This window comes from Aethalodelphis obliquidens, unplaced genomic scaffold, assembly GCF_003676395.1.
Source record: "Aethalodelphis obliquidens isolate GAN/ISIS:26980383/991018 unplaced genomic scaffold, ASM367639v1 scaffold19, whole genome shotgun sequence".
Classification (NCBI taxonomy): domain Eukaryota; kingdom Metazoa; phylum Chordata; class Mammalia; order Artiodactyla; family Delphinidae; genus Aethalodelphis; species Aethalodelphis obliquidens.
The window spans coordinates 16,039,496-16,054,735 of record NW_020837963.1 but is presented as its reverse complement, the minus strand read 5'-3'; the positions used below and the strand labels follow the sequence as shown (position 1 = coordinate 16,054,735).

Sequence of the window (15,240 nt, the reverse complement as noted above, 5' to 3'; positions counted from 1 at the left end):
TAAAAAAACCCTGTCCTTCTATTCTGAAGCCTGTTAAGAAAAGAAATGTTTCACTTTGGGGAATGAGGGGTTTAATTTATTGTGCTACTATTACTCTTTATATTACAGATTAAAAATTAGTTTCTTGTTATATTAAAATATAAAGTATTATGTTTGTCATATTATAATGATAATCTTATATAATATAAAACAAAAAATTATGTATGGTGTTTCTATAATATATAAGTAAATTGTCATGTTACAATAAAAAAATCATTAAAGTCCCAAATCCCTTCGCTCAAATCTCAACTACCTTAGCACAGTAACTATTGCTATTTTTGCATCCTGCCTCCCAATTTTTGTTCACATGCAGATACAGTTTTACATAACTTCAAGCATGTACATGTAGTTTCTATACCTCCTTTCTTATAATAACACAGATCATTTCTTATGCTGGAAAGTCTTCATTGTAACTTTATTAGCTGCATAATATTTCAGGTCTTTCTAGATTAGAAATTCAATAGATATAGAAGTAGAATTATCTTAGACTTGTTGAAAAAAAATTTAGGCATGCTTTAGGCCATTGCACTGGGTTTCAAGAATCAATGGATGAGATAATTTAGATGAGAAGGACTACAGGACACATTTTTTTTTCCCCTGGAACAAGGGAGTCACTTTTTCTTTGAGTAGAATGGTGAAGATGTGTTGAGTCAATCTTTGGTGAGTTCAGGAAGCTAATAAAAGTTTTGGTTGTATAGAGAGAGTCTGTGCAGTGGGATGTTGCAGGAAAGTGAGAGAAGTGGAAGCAAAAGCCGTGTTACAGTCGGAAAACCTGAATTACCAAAGTGTGTGTCCTTGCCATGTGCACCCGACGTCCCCAAACCGGAATCCAGGACCACAAAATATGCTCGGGGGAAATACATTAGGGAGGACTGAAGAGTCTTACAAAAGCAGGAGCAGAAGAGGAGAGATTGCCTGTGATCTGAGGTATGGAAGGCTGGGCACGGGGTGGGCAGCAGCCTGACACATACATTAATAACGTGGCCATTCCAAGCACAGTTTGGATGTTTTTCAGTTACACCACTTGGGATTTAGTCAACCCAATATTCATTTAGGTTTAAAAGAAGACTTTAAAAAAATACACAAATATATCTGAAGATTATGAAACTAAAGCTGTTTCAAATAAGTAGAAATTTGTTCCTTCAGATGCCTTTCTTCTCAAAACTTTACATGACATGAATGGTACTAATAAAATGGATGTTTTAATTGAGGGAGGGGAGAGTAGAATTACCTAGGTAGTTCTAGGTAATGAGGTGTTCTGAGAATAGGGCAGGCAGTCTGTAAACTTGCTGCCAGAAGGAAGGGAGGTAGGAAGATACAAAAACTAAACTTTCCTTACTACAAACACTTTCAAGGATGATCGCTAAAATGAGAAAAAGACTCTCCTTTTTTCTCCTATCTTCATCTCCATGGTCCCTCATTTCCAGGACCCAGAGCACATGTTACTGCAATTGGTTCCATACAGTTCAGTTACAAGGTGGGTGACTACCTGGCTTCACAGGTGAGTAAGCCACCTTGATTCACAACCTTGTTTAGATTATAAAATGTAATGGAGGCTCAAAATAGTTGTCTTAACAAATAAACTGTTGCAAGATGATATACAGAAGTTGGGGACTGTCTTTTGTACACTTAGTTTCTGGAGTCTTAAATTTCTTTGATGACAAATCTGGTTATCTGAAACAGTCGTTTCCACATGTTGGGGGTTAACCAGGGTGCACCCTCACAGGCTGCCTTACCTGCCCTGCTTTGGCATTCTCACAGACAAAAGCTTCATAGAATCTGGGGAACTTTGGAGCATTGTCATTCACATCTAAGACTTTGATTGTGACAGGAACGCTTCCAACCTGGGAAGGATTGTCTAAAAGCACACACAAAACAAACAAATACCAAAGGTGAGGAGGGTTCAGAAATGCAAGAAAGCAGCTCTTTGTTGGAATAGGTGTTTACCTCCTCATTCTGGTTTTTAAAGGAATGGATAAAGTACATGGAAATAGCAACACAAGGATGCAGGGGTTGCCTATTAAGAGTGTGGCCAGAACATAAGCATGGGCAGGACGAGTTTTGTGTTGGAGAGGTGTGTGATATCAGGAGGTTGAGGGGAGGGATGAGACTCGGGGTGGGGGGGAGCAGGTATCACAAAATGAATCTTAAAAAGAGGTTTTGAATCTCTCACTTGGCTCATGCTTCAGATTCTAGAACTGAAGGCAGGTCGCACCCTGAGCTGTGAGAGTGGCACCAACAAGCTCTTTCCCCAGGAACTATACTTGGCATCCAGCTGCCATATCTTTGAACTGTGTCTGTGAGCATTTGTGCTTTTTTTTGCTCATCCGTTACCAAGATGTGTCCTAATGTAATTGCTTCTTCGTTTTACAACATTTTGCCTTACAAAAGGTTTCATAGGAACACTTTACTTTTGGATAGTGGGAAAACCTGTAATCAGTTCTTTGAATTACTGTTTCAGAAGGTTTCAAGTTATTCATGGGATTACAGATAGCACTGCACATTTATTTCCACCTATGGACTAAGGGAGATAGTATAGGACACACCAAATCTGTATCTTTGTCTGGGGTAGGAGAAGTTACTCGTAGTCACTTATGGGGAAATATGTCCTTTTGGTCTGTCTGTTGCTTGCCGTTACCACACAAAGATAATTTCACAGCCCCACTAGTGCCCCTCCTGCCTTTTTCTGTTTTGGCCACCATCCCAAGAAGACAAAATAGAAATCATAAGACACAGACATTATGCATAGTAAATAATTACATTAAACCTCAGAATGCCCTGTTCTTTTGGTTCATTGTTTTCCTTCTCTCTCAAGAATGTCTATTCTGTGTTTTTCCCCTGAATATTTCTATTGCTTGGTTACTAAAAGTGCTGCCATATTTACATTTTTTTCATTGTAACTTGGTGTTGCTTGTTTATACAAGGAATAATGAAAAATTCAGAAAAACGTAAGAATAAATGTGATCCATAGTCCTACCACCAGAGAGCTCCATTACATGTTATGTATTATATTACATGTGTCCAAACTCTCCAATACACACACACACACGCACACACACATATACACACACATGCACTGAAATTAAGAAAAGAAAAATGTTGAATTTAGAGCTTTAATATTTTAGGGCAGGATTATCCTGTATCATTGAAATATACTTTGAAAGCATGGGTATTAATATCAACATGATAGTCTCATTTTACTGTGTGGCTGTACCATAATTTATTTAATCAAACTCCTATTATTAGACATTTAGGTAATTCCCCCCTATTTTAAAATAACAATGCAGTGGACATTTGGGTACTTAAATCTTCGTTAATATTTATGATTATTTCCTTAAGATAATTATTAAAGGAGAATTCTTGAGAAAAAGAGTATGAATATATTGGGGGATCTTAATACAAAGATTAGTTACCAAATTGCTCTCATGAATGGCTGTACATACTTCTGCCAATATGTTAGTATTTGTCATTTCCCTTAATCTTTCTCATCACTAGGTGTTATGAAAAATATGCAATGTAGTAGTATATAATCTAATTTGTGTTGAGATTATAATGAATATGTTATTTTAGTTTTTGTTAGTTTTCAATTTTATTTTTAAGTTTATGTTAATAAATCTGTCTTTTGTTGTAAGATGTCTGAAATTCTTAAATGCATGTATGTGTATATGTATGTGTGTAATAAGAGTGATATGTTATAAATGTTTCCTTTCATGCAATAATAATATTTTATACTATTTGTGCATTCCTAATCTTATTAAAGATTGAAAGCCTCTTAGAGTTCTCAGGAGTTTTCCCTTTTCTTCATATAGAAGTCTAGCTCTTTGATTTAAGGATGCTATTTTTTGTGCTGCTTTTGCATGTTTTATTTGTGTGTTTTTATCTGTAGCACAGGATTAGGTATATAGAAGATCCTCAATAAGTATTTGAATTAATACATTCATTCACTTGCATAAACCAGGATTTCCATTCCTTTCCATAAAGAAGATAATTTTTGTTTCAACAAGCTCTAGAAACTTCCACTTTTCTCCAGTGCTTCTATTTTGTCACTATATGGAGAGCAGTTTTTTTGTTTTACTTACTCATTTCCATAGCAAGGACAGTGATATTATGCCAAGAAAACTCTTCTCGATCAAGAGGTCTCGCAGTCATTAGGGCACCTGTTGTAATGTCAACATAGAAGAACCTTCCAGGGTCACTGCTTCTGTCAATGGAATATCTGCAAAAACAGAGATTACACACATCGTTTTATTTGGATAAGCATACTGTGGCATATTCCATAAGAGAACTGAGTGCATGCCATGTGAAACAGGATAGTTCTCAGTTATGGGCACTTGGAAGACTGCATTGCTGTTTTATCTGTCCAAAAACCCTCCCGCCCCCGCAAAAGAAAACCCCAAACACAAAACAACAACAAACTATTACTGCTTTGATTTCCTCATTCATATAATGAAATAAAACAGGGTACCAAAGAGTTAGGGTAGTTTCACGCTTTTTAAAGATCAATTTCAGCTATTTAAAGCTTAAAACTGCCCTAAGACTTTTGGGACACTCTGAATGTCCGCCCCTACATATCTGTTCAAAAAAAATTTTATTCAAATAAGTCCAGAAACGATAAATGGGAACTGGAAAAGGTATAGTTACGTGGTTGTATCACCTATTGAGAAGGAAAGATTTGAATCAGGTCTTTTGTAAAGATACTAATGACCTGCTGTCAAACACACTAACGGTATTTGCTAGATGGGATGTCCTTACCTATGGAATGTTACTAGCAAGATGGACCAGGTCTGTCTAGGTTGCTATTGTAAAGAAGCCTGGAATTTATGAATTTATTGGGCGCAGCGTGCTGGAAAATGTCATGTGAGCTATGTAATTAATGGGGTATAAAAAGCAGATGTTCCATAATCAAAATGGCTCCTTCTGTTCAAGCATTGCACTTCATCCTTTGCTTACACTTTTCATATTCAGTGTGGACCAACATGCATCCTTATACAGGAAAAAGAAGGATAGTTACAGGCACCTACACCTGACAGTTTCAGACCTCTCTAGGGAAAGAATGCTTAGCTCATATTTTGCTGTTGTTTATATCCTTTGAGTCCTTATTTACCTTGATACTGTGTAAGACCTGTAATTCCTGTTGAATCTGATTTGGCAGTCTGACCCTTTGTATTATCTCACCTAAGTTGTCTTACCTGGTGTCCATATTAGGAGATTCACTAAGTATGGAGGGAGTCTCAGGCATCTGTATGTTTAAAAACCTTCATAAGGGATTTTGATATGTAGCCATGATTGAGAACCATCCTTTAGAATCTTATGTAGTCCTTGGTAATGGCCAGTAGTTATGATCGCTGCTGTTTATTGAATACCAGGCATTTTATAGCTTCTTTTTACAAAAACATACATATATTTTTAACATATTTATTGGAGTACAGTTGCTTCACAATGCTGTGCCAGACTCTGCTGTACAACAAAGTGAATCAGCCGTATCATACATATATACCCATGTCCCCTCCCTCTTTTTTTTTTTTTACATCTTTATTGGAGTATAATTACTTTACAATGGTGTGTTAGTTTCTGCTTTATAACAAAGTGAATCAGTTATACATATACATATGTTCCCATATCTCTTCCCTCTTGCGTCTCCCTCCCTCCCACCCTCCCTATCCCACCCCTCTAGGTGGTCACAAAGCACCGAGCTGATCTCCCTGTGCTATGCGGCTGCTTCCCACTAGCTATCTGTTTTACATTTGGTAGTGTATATATGTCCATGTCACTCTCTCACTTCGTCCCAGCTTCCCCTTCTACCTCCCCATGTCCTCAAGTCCATTCTCTACGTCTGCATCTTTATTCCTGTCCTGCTCCTAGGTTCTTTAGAACCATTTTTTTTTTTTAGATTCCATGTATATGTGTTAGTGTATGGTATTTGTTTTTCTCTTTCTGACTTACTTCACTCTGTGTGACAGACTCTAGGTCCATTCACCTCACTACAGATAACTCAATTTTGTTGCTTTCTGTGGCTGAGTACTATTCCATTGTATATATGTGCCACATCTTCTTTATCCATTCATCTGTCGATGGACACTTAGGTTTCTTCCATGTCCTGGTTATTGTAAATAGTGCTGCAGTGAACATTGTGGTACATGACTCTTTTTGAATTATGGTTTTCTCAGGGTATATGCCCAGTAGTGGGATTACTGGGCCATACGGTAGTTCTATTTTTAGTTTTTAAGGAACCTCCATGCTGTGAGAGTGGCTATATCAATTTACATTCCCACCAACAGTGCAAGAGGGTTCCCTTTTCTCCACACCCTCTCCAGCATTTACTGTTTGTAGATTTTTTGATGCTGGCCATTCTGACTGGTGTGAGTTGATACCTCATTGTAATTTTGATTTGCATTTCTCTAATGATTAGTGATGTTGAGCATCCTTTCATGTGTTTGTTGGCAATCTGTATATCTTCTTTGGACAAATGTCTATTTAGGTGTTCTGCCCATTTTTGGATTGGGTTGTTTGTTTTTTTGATTTTGAGCTGCATGAGCTGCTTGTATATTTTGGAGATTAATCCTTTGTCAGTTGCTTCGTTTGCAAATATTTTCTCCCATTCAGAGGTTTGTCTTTTCGTTTATGCTTTCCTTTGATGTGCAAAAGCTTTTAAGTTTCGTTAGGTCCCATTTGTTTATTTTTGTTTTTATTTCCATTTCTCTAGGAGGTGGGTCAAAAAGGATCTTGCTGTGATTTATGCCATAGAGTGTTCTGCCTTTGTTTTCCTCTAAAGAGTTTTATAGTATCTGGCCTTACATTTAGATCTTTAATCCATATTGAGTTTATTTTTGTGTATGGTGTTAGGGAGTGTTCTAATTTCATTCTTTTACATGTAGCTGTCCTGTTTTCCCAGCACCACTTATTGAAGAGGTTGTCTTTTCTCCATTGTATATTCTTGCATCCTTTATCAAAGATAAGGGGACCATATGTATGTGGGTTTATCTCTGGGCTTTCTATCCTGTTCCATTGATCTATATTTCTGTTTTTGTGCCAGTGCCATACTGTCTTGATTACTGTAGCTTTGTAGTACAGTCTGAAGTCCAGGAGTCTGATTCCTCCAGCTCTGTTTTTCTTTCTCAAAATTGCTTTGGCTATTCGGGGTCTTCTGTGTTTCCATACAAATTGTGCAATTTTTGTTCTAGTTCTGTGATAAATGCCATTGGTGGTTTGATAGGGATTGCATTGAATCTGTAGATTGCTTTGGGTAGTATAGTCGTTTTCACAATGTTGATTCTTCCAGTCCAAGAACATGTTATGTCTGTATCATCTTTACTTTCTTTCATCAGTGTCTTATACTTTCTGCATACAGGTCTTTTGTCTCCTTAGGTAGGTTTATTCCTAGTTATTTTATTCTTTTTGTTGCAGTGGTAAATGGGAAACACTCCCATTTCTCTTTCAAATTTTTCATCATTAGTGTATAGGAATGCAAGAGACCTTCTGTGCATTAATTTTGCATCCTGCTACTTTACCAAATTCATTGATTAGCTCTAGTAGTTTTCTGGTAGCATCTTTAGGGTTCTCTATGTATAGTATCATGTCATCTGCAAACAGTGACAGTTTTTCTGCTTCTTTTCCGATTTGGATTTTTCTTATTTCGTTTTCTTCTCTGATTGCTGTGGCTAAAAATTCCAGAACTATGTTGAATAATAGTGATGGGAGGGGGCAACCTTGTCTTATTCCTGATCTTAGTGGAAATGGTTTCAGTTTTTCACCATTGAGAATGATGTTGGTGTGGGTTTGTCACATATGGCCTTTATTATGTTGAGGTAAGTTCCCTCTATGCCTACTTTCTGGAGGGTTTTTATCATAAATGGGTGTTGAATTTTGTCAAAAGCTTTTCCTGATCTATTGAGATGATCATATGGTTTTTATCCTTTAGTTTGTTAATATGGTGTATCACACTGACTGAATTGCATATACTGTAGAATCCTTACATTCCTGGGATAAACCCCACTTGATCATGTGTATGATCCTTTTAATGTGCTGTTGGATTCTGTTTACTAGTATTTTGTTGAGGATTTTTGCATCTATGTTCATCAGTAATATTGGCCTGTAGTTTTCTTTTTTTGTGACATCCTTGTCTGGTTTCAGTATCAGGTGATGGTGGCCTCGTACAATGAGTTTGGGAGTGTTCCTCCCTCTGCTATATTTTGGAAGAGTTTGGGAAAGATAGGTGTTAGCTCTTCTCTAAATGTTTGATAGAATGTGCCTGTGAAGCCATCTGGTTCTGGGCTTTTGTTGGAAGATTTTTAATCACAGTTTCAATTTCAGTGCTTGTGATTGGTCTGTTTATATTTTCTATTTCTTCCTGGTGCAGTCTCAGACGGTTGTACTTTTCTAAGAATTTGTCCTTTTCTTCCAGGTTGTCCATTTTATTGTCATATAGTTGCTTGTAGAAATCTCTCATGTTTCTTTGTATTTCTGCAGTGTCAGTTGTTACTTCTTCTGTTTCATTCTGTTGATTTGAGTCTTTTCCCTTTTTTCTTGATGAGTCTGGCTAACGGTTTATCAATTTTGTTTGCCTTCTCAAAGAACCAGCTTTTAGTTTTATTGTTCTTTGCTATCATTTCCTCCATTTCCTTTTCATTTATTTCTGATCTGATCTTTATGATTTCTTTCCTTCTGCTAACTTTGGGTTTTTTTTGTTCTTCTTTCTCCAGTTGCTTTAGGTGTCAGTTTAGGTTGTTTATTTGAGTTTTTTTTCTTGTTTCTTGAGATGGGATTGTATTGCTATGAACTTCCATCTTAGAACTGCTTTTTCTGCATCCCATAGGTTTGGGGTCATCGTGCTTTCATGGTCATTTGTTTCTAGGTATTTTTTGATTTCCTCTTTGATTTCTTCAGTGATCTCTTGGTTATTTAGTAGTGTACTGTTTAGCCTCCAATGTGTTTGCATGTTTTACACATTTTTTCCTGTAATTAATATCTCCTCTTATAGCGTTGTGGTAAGAAAAGATACTTGATATGATTTCAATTTTCTTAAATTTCCCAAGGCTTGATTTGTGAACCAAGATATGATCTACCCTGGAGAACATCCCATGAGCACTTGAGAAGAAAGTGTATTCTGTTGTTTTTGGATGAAATGTCCTATAAATATCAATTAAATCCATCTTGTTTAATGTGTAATTTAAAGCTTGTGTTTCCTTATTTATTTTCATTTTGGATAATCTGTCCGTTGGTGAAAGTGGGGTGTTAAAATCCTCTACTATGACTGTATTACTGTCAATTTCCCCTTTTATGGCTGGTACCATTTGCCTTATGTATTGAGGTGCTCCTATGTAGGGTGCATAAATATTTACAGTTGTTATATCTTCTTCTTGGATTGATCCCTTGATCATTATGTGGTGTCCTGCTTTGTCTCTTGTCACAAACAATTTTTATTTTAAAGACTCTTTTGTCTGATATGAGAATTGCTACTCCAGCTTTCTTTTGATTTCCATTTGCATGGAATATCTTTTTCCAATTCCTCACTTTCAGTCTGTATGTGTCCCTGGCTCTGAAGTGGGTCTCTTGTAGACAGCATATATATGGGTCTTGTTTCTGTATCCATTCATCCAGTCTGTGTCTTTTGGTTGGAGCATTTAATCCATTTACATTCAAGGTAATTATTGATATGTATGTTCCTATATTACCATTTTCTTAATTCTTAATTGTAGGTCTTTTCCTTCTCTTGTGTTTCCTGCCTAGAGAAGTTCCTTTAGCATTTGTTGTAAAGCTGGTTTGGTGGTGCAGAATTCTCTTAGCTTTTGCTTGTCTGTAAAGCTTTTAATTTCTCCGTCAAATCTGAATGAGATCCTTGCCGGGTAGAGTAATCTTGGTTGTAGTTTCTTCCCTTTCATCACTTTAAATATGTCTTGCCACTCCATTCTGGCTCGCAGAGTTTCTGCTGAAAGATCAGCTGTTAACCTCATGGGGATTCCCTTGTATGTTATTTGTTGCTTTTCCCTTGCTGCTTTTAATATTTTTTCTTTGTATTTAATGTTTGATAGTTTGATTAATATGTGTCTTGACGTGGTTCTCCTTGGATTTATCCTGTATGGGACTCTCTGTGCTTCCTGGACTTGATTGACTATTTCCTTTCCCATATTAGGGACGTTTTTAACTACAATCTCTTCAAATATTTTCTCAGTTCCTTTCTTTTTCTCTTCTTCTTCTGGAATCCCTATAATTCGAATGTTGGTGTGTTTAATGTTGTCCCAGAGGTCTCTGAGACTGTCCTCAATTCTTTTCATTCTTTTTTCTTTATTCTGCTCTGCGATAGTTATTTCCACTATTTTATCTTCAATTCACATATCTGTTCTTCTGCCTCAGTTATTCTGCTATTGATTCCTTCTGGAGAGTTTTAAATATCATTTATTTTATCACTCATCGTTGTGTGTTTGCTCTGTAGTTCTTGTAGGTCCTTGTTAAACATTTCTTGTATTTTGTCCATTCTGTTTCCATGATTTTGGATCACCTTTACTCTCATTACTCTGAATTCTTTTTCAGGTATACTGCCTATTTCCTCTTCATTTGTTTGGTCTGGTGAGTTTTTACTTTGCTCCTTCATCTGCTGTGTATTTCTCTGCCTTCTCATTTTGCTTAACTTACTGTGTTTGGGGTCTCCAGGTTTGTAGTTCCCGTTTTTTTGGTGTCTACCCCCATTGGGTCAGGTTGGTTCAGTGGTTGTGTAGGCTTCCTGGTGGAGGGGACTGGTGCCTGTGTTCTGGTGGATGAGGCTGGGTCTTGTCTTTCTGGTGGGCAGGACCGTGTCCGGTGGTATGTTTTGGGGTGTCTGTGAACTTTTTATGATTTTAGACAGCCTCTGTGCTAATGGGTGGGGTTGTGTTCCTGTCTTGCTAGTTGTTTGGCATAGGGTATCCAGCACTGGAGCTTGCTGGTTGTTGAGTGGAGCTGGGTCTTAGCATTGAGACAGAGGTCTCTGGGAGAGCTCTCGCCATCGCCGATTGATATTACATGGGGCTGGATGGTTTCTGGTGGCCCAGTATCCTGAACTCGGCTCTCCCACCTCAGAGGCTCAGGCCTGACACCTGGCCGGAGCACCAGGACCCTGTCAGCCACACAGCCAGGTATGTGTGGAGTTTCTTGCCTTTTGGGAAGTCTGAGGTCTTCTGCCAGTGTTCAGTAGGTGTTCTGTAGAAGTTTTTCCACATGTAGATGTATTTTGATATATTTGTGGGGTGGAAGGTGATCTCCATGTCTTACCCTCAGCCATCTTGAAGGTTCTCTTGGGTTTAAACTTGTAATCACATAAATTTGTTAGATCTCAGAGGGGAGTCACTGCATGCCATGCAGGGCCACAGAGGAAGGTCCAGGTTTTGGTTGGGTGGCAAAGACAGGAGCAAGAGGAAACTCTAGGCCAGAGTCTTTTTTTTTTTTTTTTTGGTACGCGGGCCTCTCACTGTTGTGGCCTCTCCCGTTGCGGAGCACAGGCTTCAGAGGCGCAGGCTCAGCAGCCATGGCTCACGGGCCCCGCCGCTCCACGGCATGTGGGATCTTCCCGGACCGGGGCACGAACCCGTGTCCCCTGCATCGGCACGGGGACTCTCAACCACTGCGCCACCAGGGAAGCCCTAGGCCAGAGTCTTTAATGGGGTTTCTGAACTTGAGTTTACTGGGGAATAGCAGAGAAACTGCAATTCTAGAAGGCACAATGTTGCAAGTTACAGGCCAGTCTGTGGAGAGTACAGGATGGGCTGTATTTATCTATAGCTTCTTTTTAAATTCTACAGGATCTCTAGGATGTAGGTATTATCTCACCTAACAGGAAACTAGGACTTAGAGAAGTTAAGTCACTTTCATACAGTTACACAGCTAATAATTTGCAGCTAACAGTAAGATTTGAAACATACATGTGTTTATATATAAACTATTGTATATATAATATACAGTAAATTATATATAAATGATTCTCTTTATTATATATTATATATATAAGCTATTGTAACATATTGGGTTCTAAATTCCATTTAAAGTTGCCAGCGGTTGCAAACAAACCTATTTTCAAAACAGAAATAGAGTCACAGATGTAGAAAACAAACTTACGGTTATCAAGGACGAAGCGGGGGGGAGGGATACATTGGGAGATTGGGATTGACATATACACACTACTATATATAAAATAGATAACTAATAAGAACCTACTGTATAGCACAGGGAACTCTACGCAATACTCTTTAATGACCTATATGGGAATAGAATCTAAAAGAGTGGATATATGTGTATGTATAACTGATTCATTTTGCTGTAAACCTGAAACTAACACAACATTGTAAATCAACCATAATCCAGTAAAAATTAATTTAAAAAAAGTTGCCAGCGGAATTCCCTGGTGGTCCAGTGGTTAGGACTCCGGGCTTTCACTGCCGAGGGCCCAGGTTCAATCCCTGATCAGGGAACTAAGATCCCACAAGCTGTGCAGCATGGCCAAAAAAAAAAAAAAAGTTGCCAGCAATTGCAGTCTCTATCTTAAAGTTGTTGAAACTGGGAAATACTGCCCATTTGATGGGAGTAAGTAGTTTCTTTACTTTAGGGCATTGTTTTTCAATCTGAAATAAATATGGTGGGTTGTGACTAGTGTAGAAAGAACATGTATATGTATGCCAGACTGTATTCCAGTAAGGGTAAATATTGATGGTAAAACTTTTGTTTCAATATAAATAAATAAATAAATAAATAAAGTATATACCAGTATATGTATTATTTGGTAAAGTATTTTGTTTCGAGTATTTATTTTTTCCTGCGGAGATTCAGGATGACTGTTCAGAGAATTAGGAATTAAAGGGAAAGGTTACCACTAAAGGCTGGAGAAGTTGGAAACATTTCAGTTCTAACTCTCCAAGTGTTGGGAAATTTAAATAAGTAAAGTAATGCTTCTCTCTGCTTCTGACCCTGTTACTGTAGCCAGGCACTGCTCTAAACATCTTACCTGTATTGACTCATATAATACCCACAATAAACCTATGAGGTAGGTACTATTTATCATCCCCATTTTACAGGTGAGAAAACTGGAGCTTGGAAAGGTTAAGACATTTACCCAAGGTTGCACGGCTGGGAATCAAACCTAGGCATATGGAATGTATGAGATTGCTTAAGGAAACAAAGCCTTAACTCTTTTTTGAAGATAGATTAAGCCATGATAGCCGACAGTTGACTATTTAATAAAGAATAAACACATGCCTACAAAGTTCATTTAAAATTAACTGGAGCGTTTTTTTTTTAAGGTATAATTAGTGATTTAGTTTTAAAGTTTACTGGCTATTTTAAGATTTGAATTTATCTTAGAAAAAAAATACTGGTTGGCTCCTGACAGTCTTTTCTTTCAGCTCCCCAAACAGGAGAAAAGCCAGCCATTCAGCCCACAGAGCTGTAACCCTGATGGCAGCTCTCCAAGTTGTAGGCATAATGCTGAGGGGAGAAGCAGCCTATGATGAACCAGCTTCCTGCATTCAAACCTACAAGGCCATAGCAAATGTCACAGATGGTAGGGGAGATGGAATGATGGAAATAACTGACAGAACCCATGACAGTACTGCCGCTGACACACTGAGAGGAAACGCTGCAGGCCTGCCTCAGAGAAGCCTCCCGCAAGTGGAATTCCTCTTCCATTTCCCAGGCAGGGCCTGAATTGAGGCAATGATAGCATTCATTACTCTGAATGGGACGCTGGGCCAATTTTCAGGACTCAAGAGAACAAATTTAAAGGCATAGATACAGATAGAAAATGAGGAAATTGGGACACACTAATGAATTACGTAGGTGGTTTTCCTTTCTCTCATCATAATATTCTCATATGTATAGGCATAACATACACATACAAAACTGCCTTCAGCCAACAATAGCTGGTGTTCGTTGAGCTCCCTGCTTGTTTACTTGGCTGAGGACATTCTCTGAATTTAGGAGTGCTTTTGGAGGTAGGGTGTCATGGACAGGCTCCCTGAATCCATACACACTCTAGGAAGGCACAGGGCGACAAGCTGTTTCCATACGAGCAGGAGCCTATTTCAGTTGCCTAATGGTTCAGTTTCCTGCTTGCTAGAAATTCCTTGAGCATTTATTAAAAATTTAGGTGATCCAGACATTGTAATTTTCATGTACATATAACTAAATCTGGAGACTTAGTTTTGGGCTTTACTAATAAATGATGACCAGCTTATATGCCTGAACACACCATAAACTTTCTAGAAATGAGATTATAAAAGTCCTGATAATCTTTTTTAAAAGTTCAGTGACCTTTTATCCATAACATTTGAACCTCAGGTGGTATGTTGTTTTTTGGGTGATTTAATATGAATTTTCTTTTTAGGAATGTGAACCTCATTTATTTGCAACAAAAATGCACAAGATAGACAAGTGGCATATGGCATATTCAGATTATTTTTAAAAGAAAATAACTTTTATAGTATAAATAAGGAGAAAACAAGCAATTTGGTGAAAGATAATGTAGGAAAGTACTTTCCAAATGGGTTTATTAAGTAATAGCCAGAGATTTGACTTCTAGTTGCTTTTCCTTCTCAGAATCCAGGACCCCTGGTGTTCTGCTTGGCTCCAGAGACCATTCTTTGTTCCTGTAGGACAGTACAAAGGGTCAGAGACTCTATCTCACAATATGAATTCTGTTCCTTCTTTCCAGCCGAAATGCAGAGGGACAATTATCTCTAGTTATGATAAGTGGAATTCTGCTTAATCCTCTGTGCCTGAACGCTTATCGTGTTTATCGTGTTACCTCCAGGCCTGTGGCTGTTGCCTTGTTCTTGCCAGTTTCTCTTTCAAGACCTAGAACCCTGCACTAGAATAAGCCCAGTGGACCCTGCTCTATGCCTCCCGCCTATTCACTCTTGGATTCCTCCTGACTGGGATGTATTGGACTACACAGGCACCCTACTATAGACCTCCCTGATGTTAATTGCATCAGTGCCATGCCAGCCAACTGACAGTTTTCAGTGGCTCATCATCTGAAGCAATATTTTCGGTTAGCCAGACAGGATTTCCTCATTTTGTATCCTCATTTTGCTCCATGCCAGCAGTGGATCTAGGCCTGCTGGTGTTTCTCCTTCCTTTCTAGATATGTGTTGAGATAACGACTTTAGTCCTGAATAGTGCACATTCGCTCTAGGTGTGTGTGTGTGTGTGTGTGTGTGTGTGTGTGTGTGTGTGTGTGTG

General features: G+C 38.1%; 1 protein-coding gene across 1 annotated transcript in view; it reads right to left on the bottom strand.

Moving 5' to 3' along the window:
* Positions 1-15,240, bottom strand: part of CDH20 (cadherin 20) — a 206,110-nt gene that overhangs the window by 13,408 nt on the left and 177,462 nt on the right. Inside the window, exons 8-9 of the mRNA XM_027118670.1 lie at positions 4,119-4,255; positions 1,776-1,897 (exon numbers count right to left, since the gene is read on the bottom strand). Of these exons, the coding sequence (XP_026974471.1) occupies positions 1,776-1,897; positions 4,119-4,255 (259 nt within the window). The remainder of the gene's footprint in view (positions 1-1,775; positions 1,898-4,118; positions 4,256-15,240) is intronic.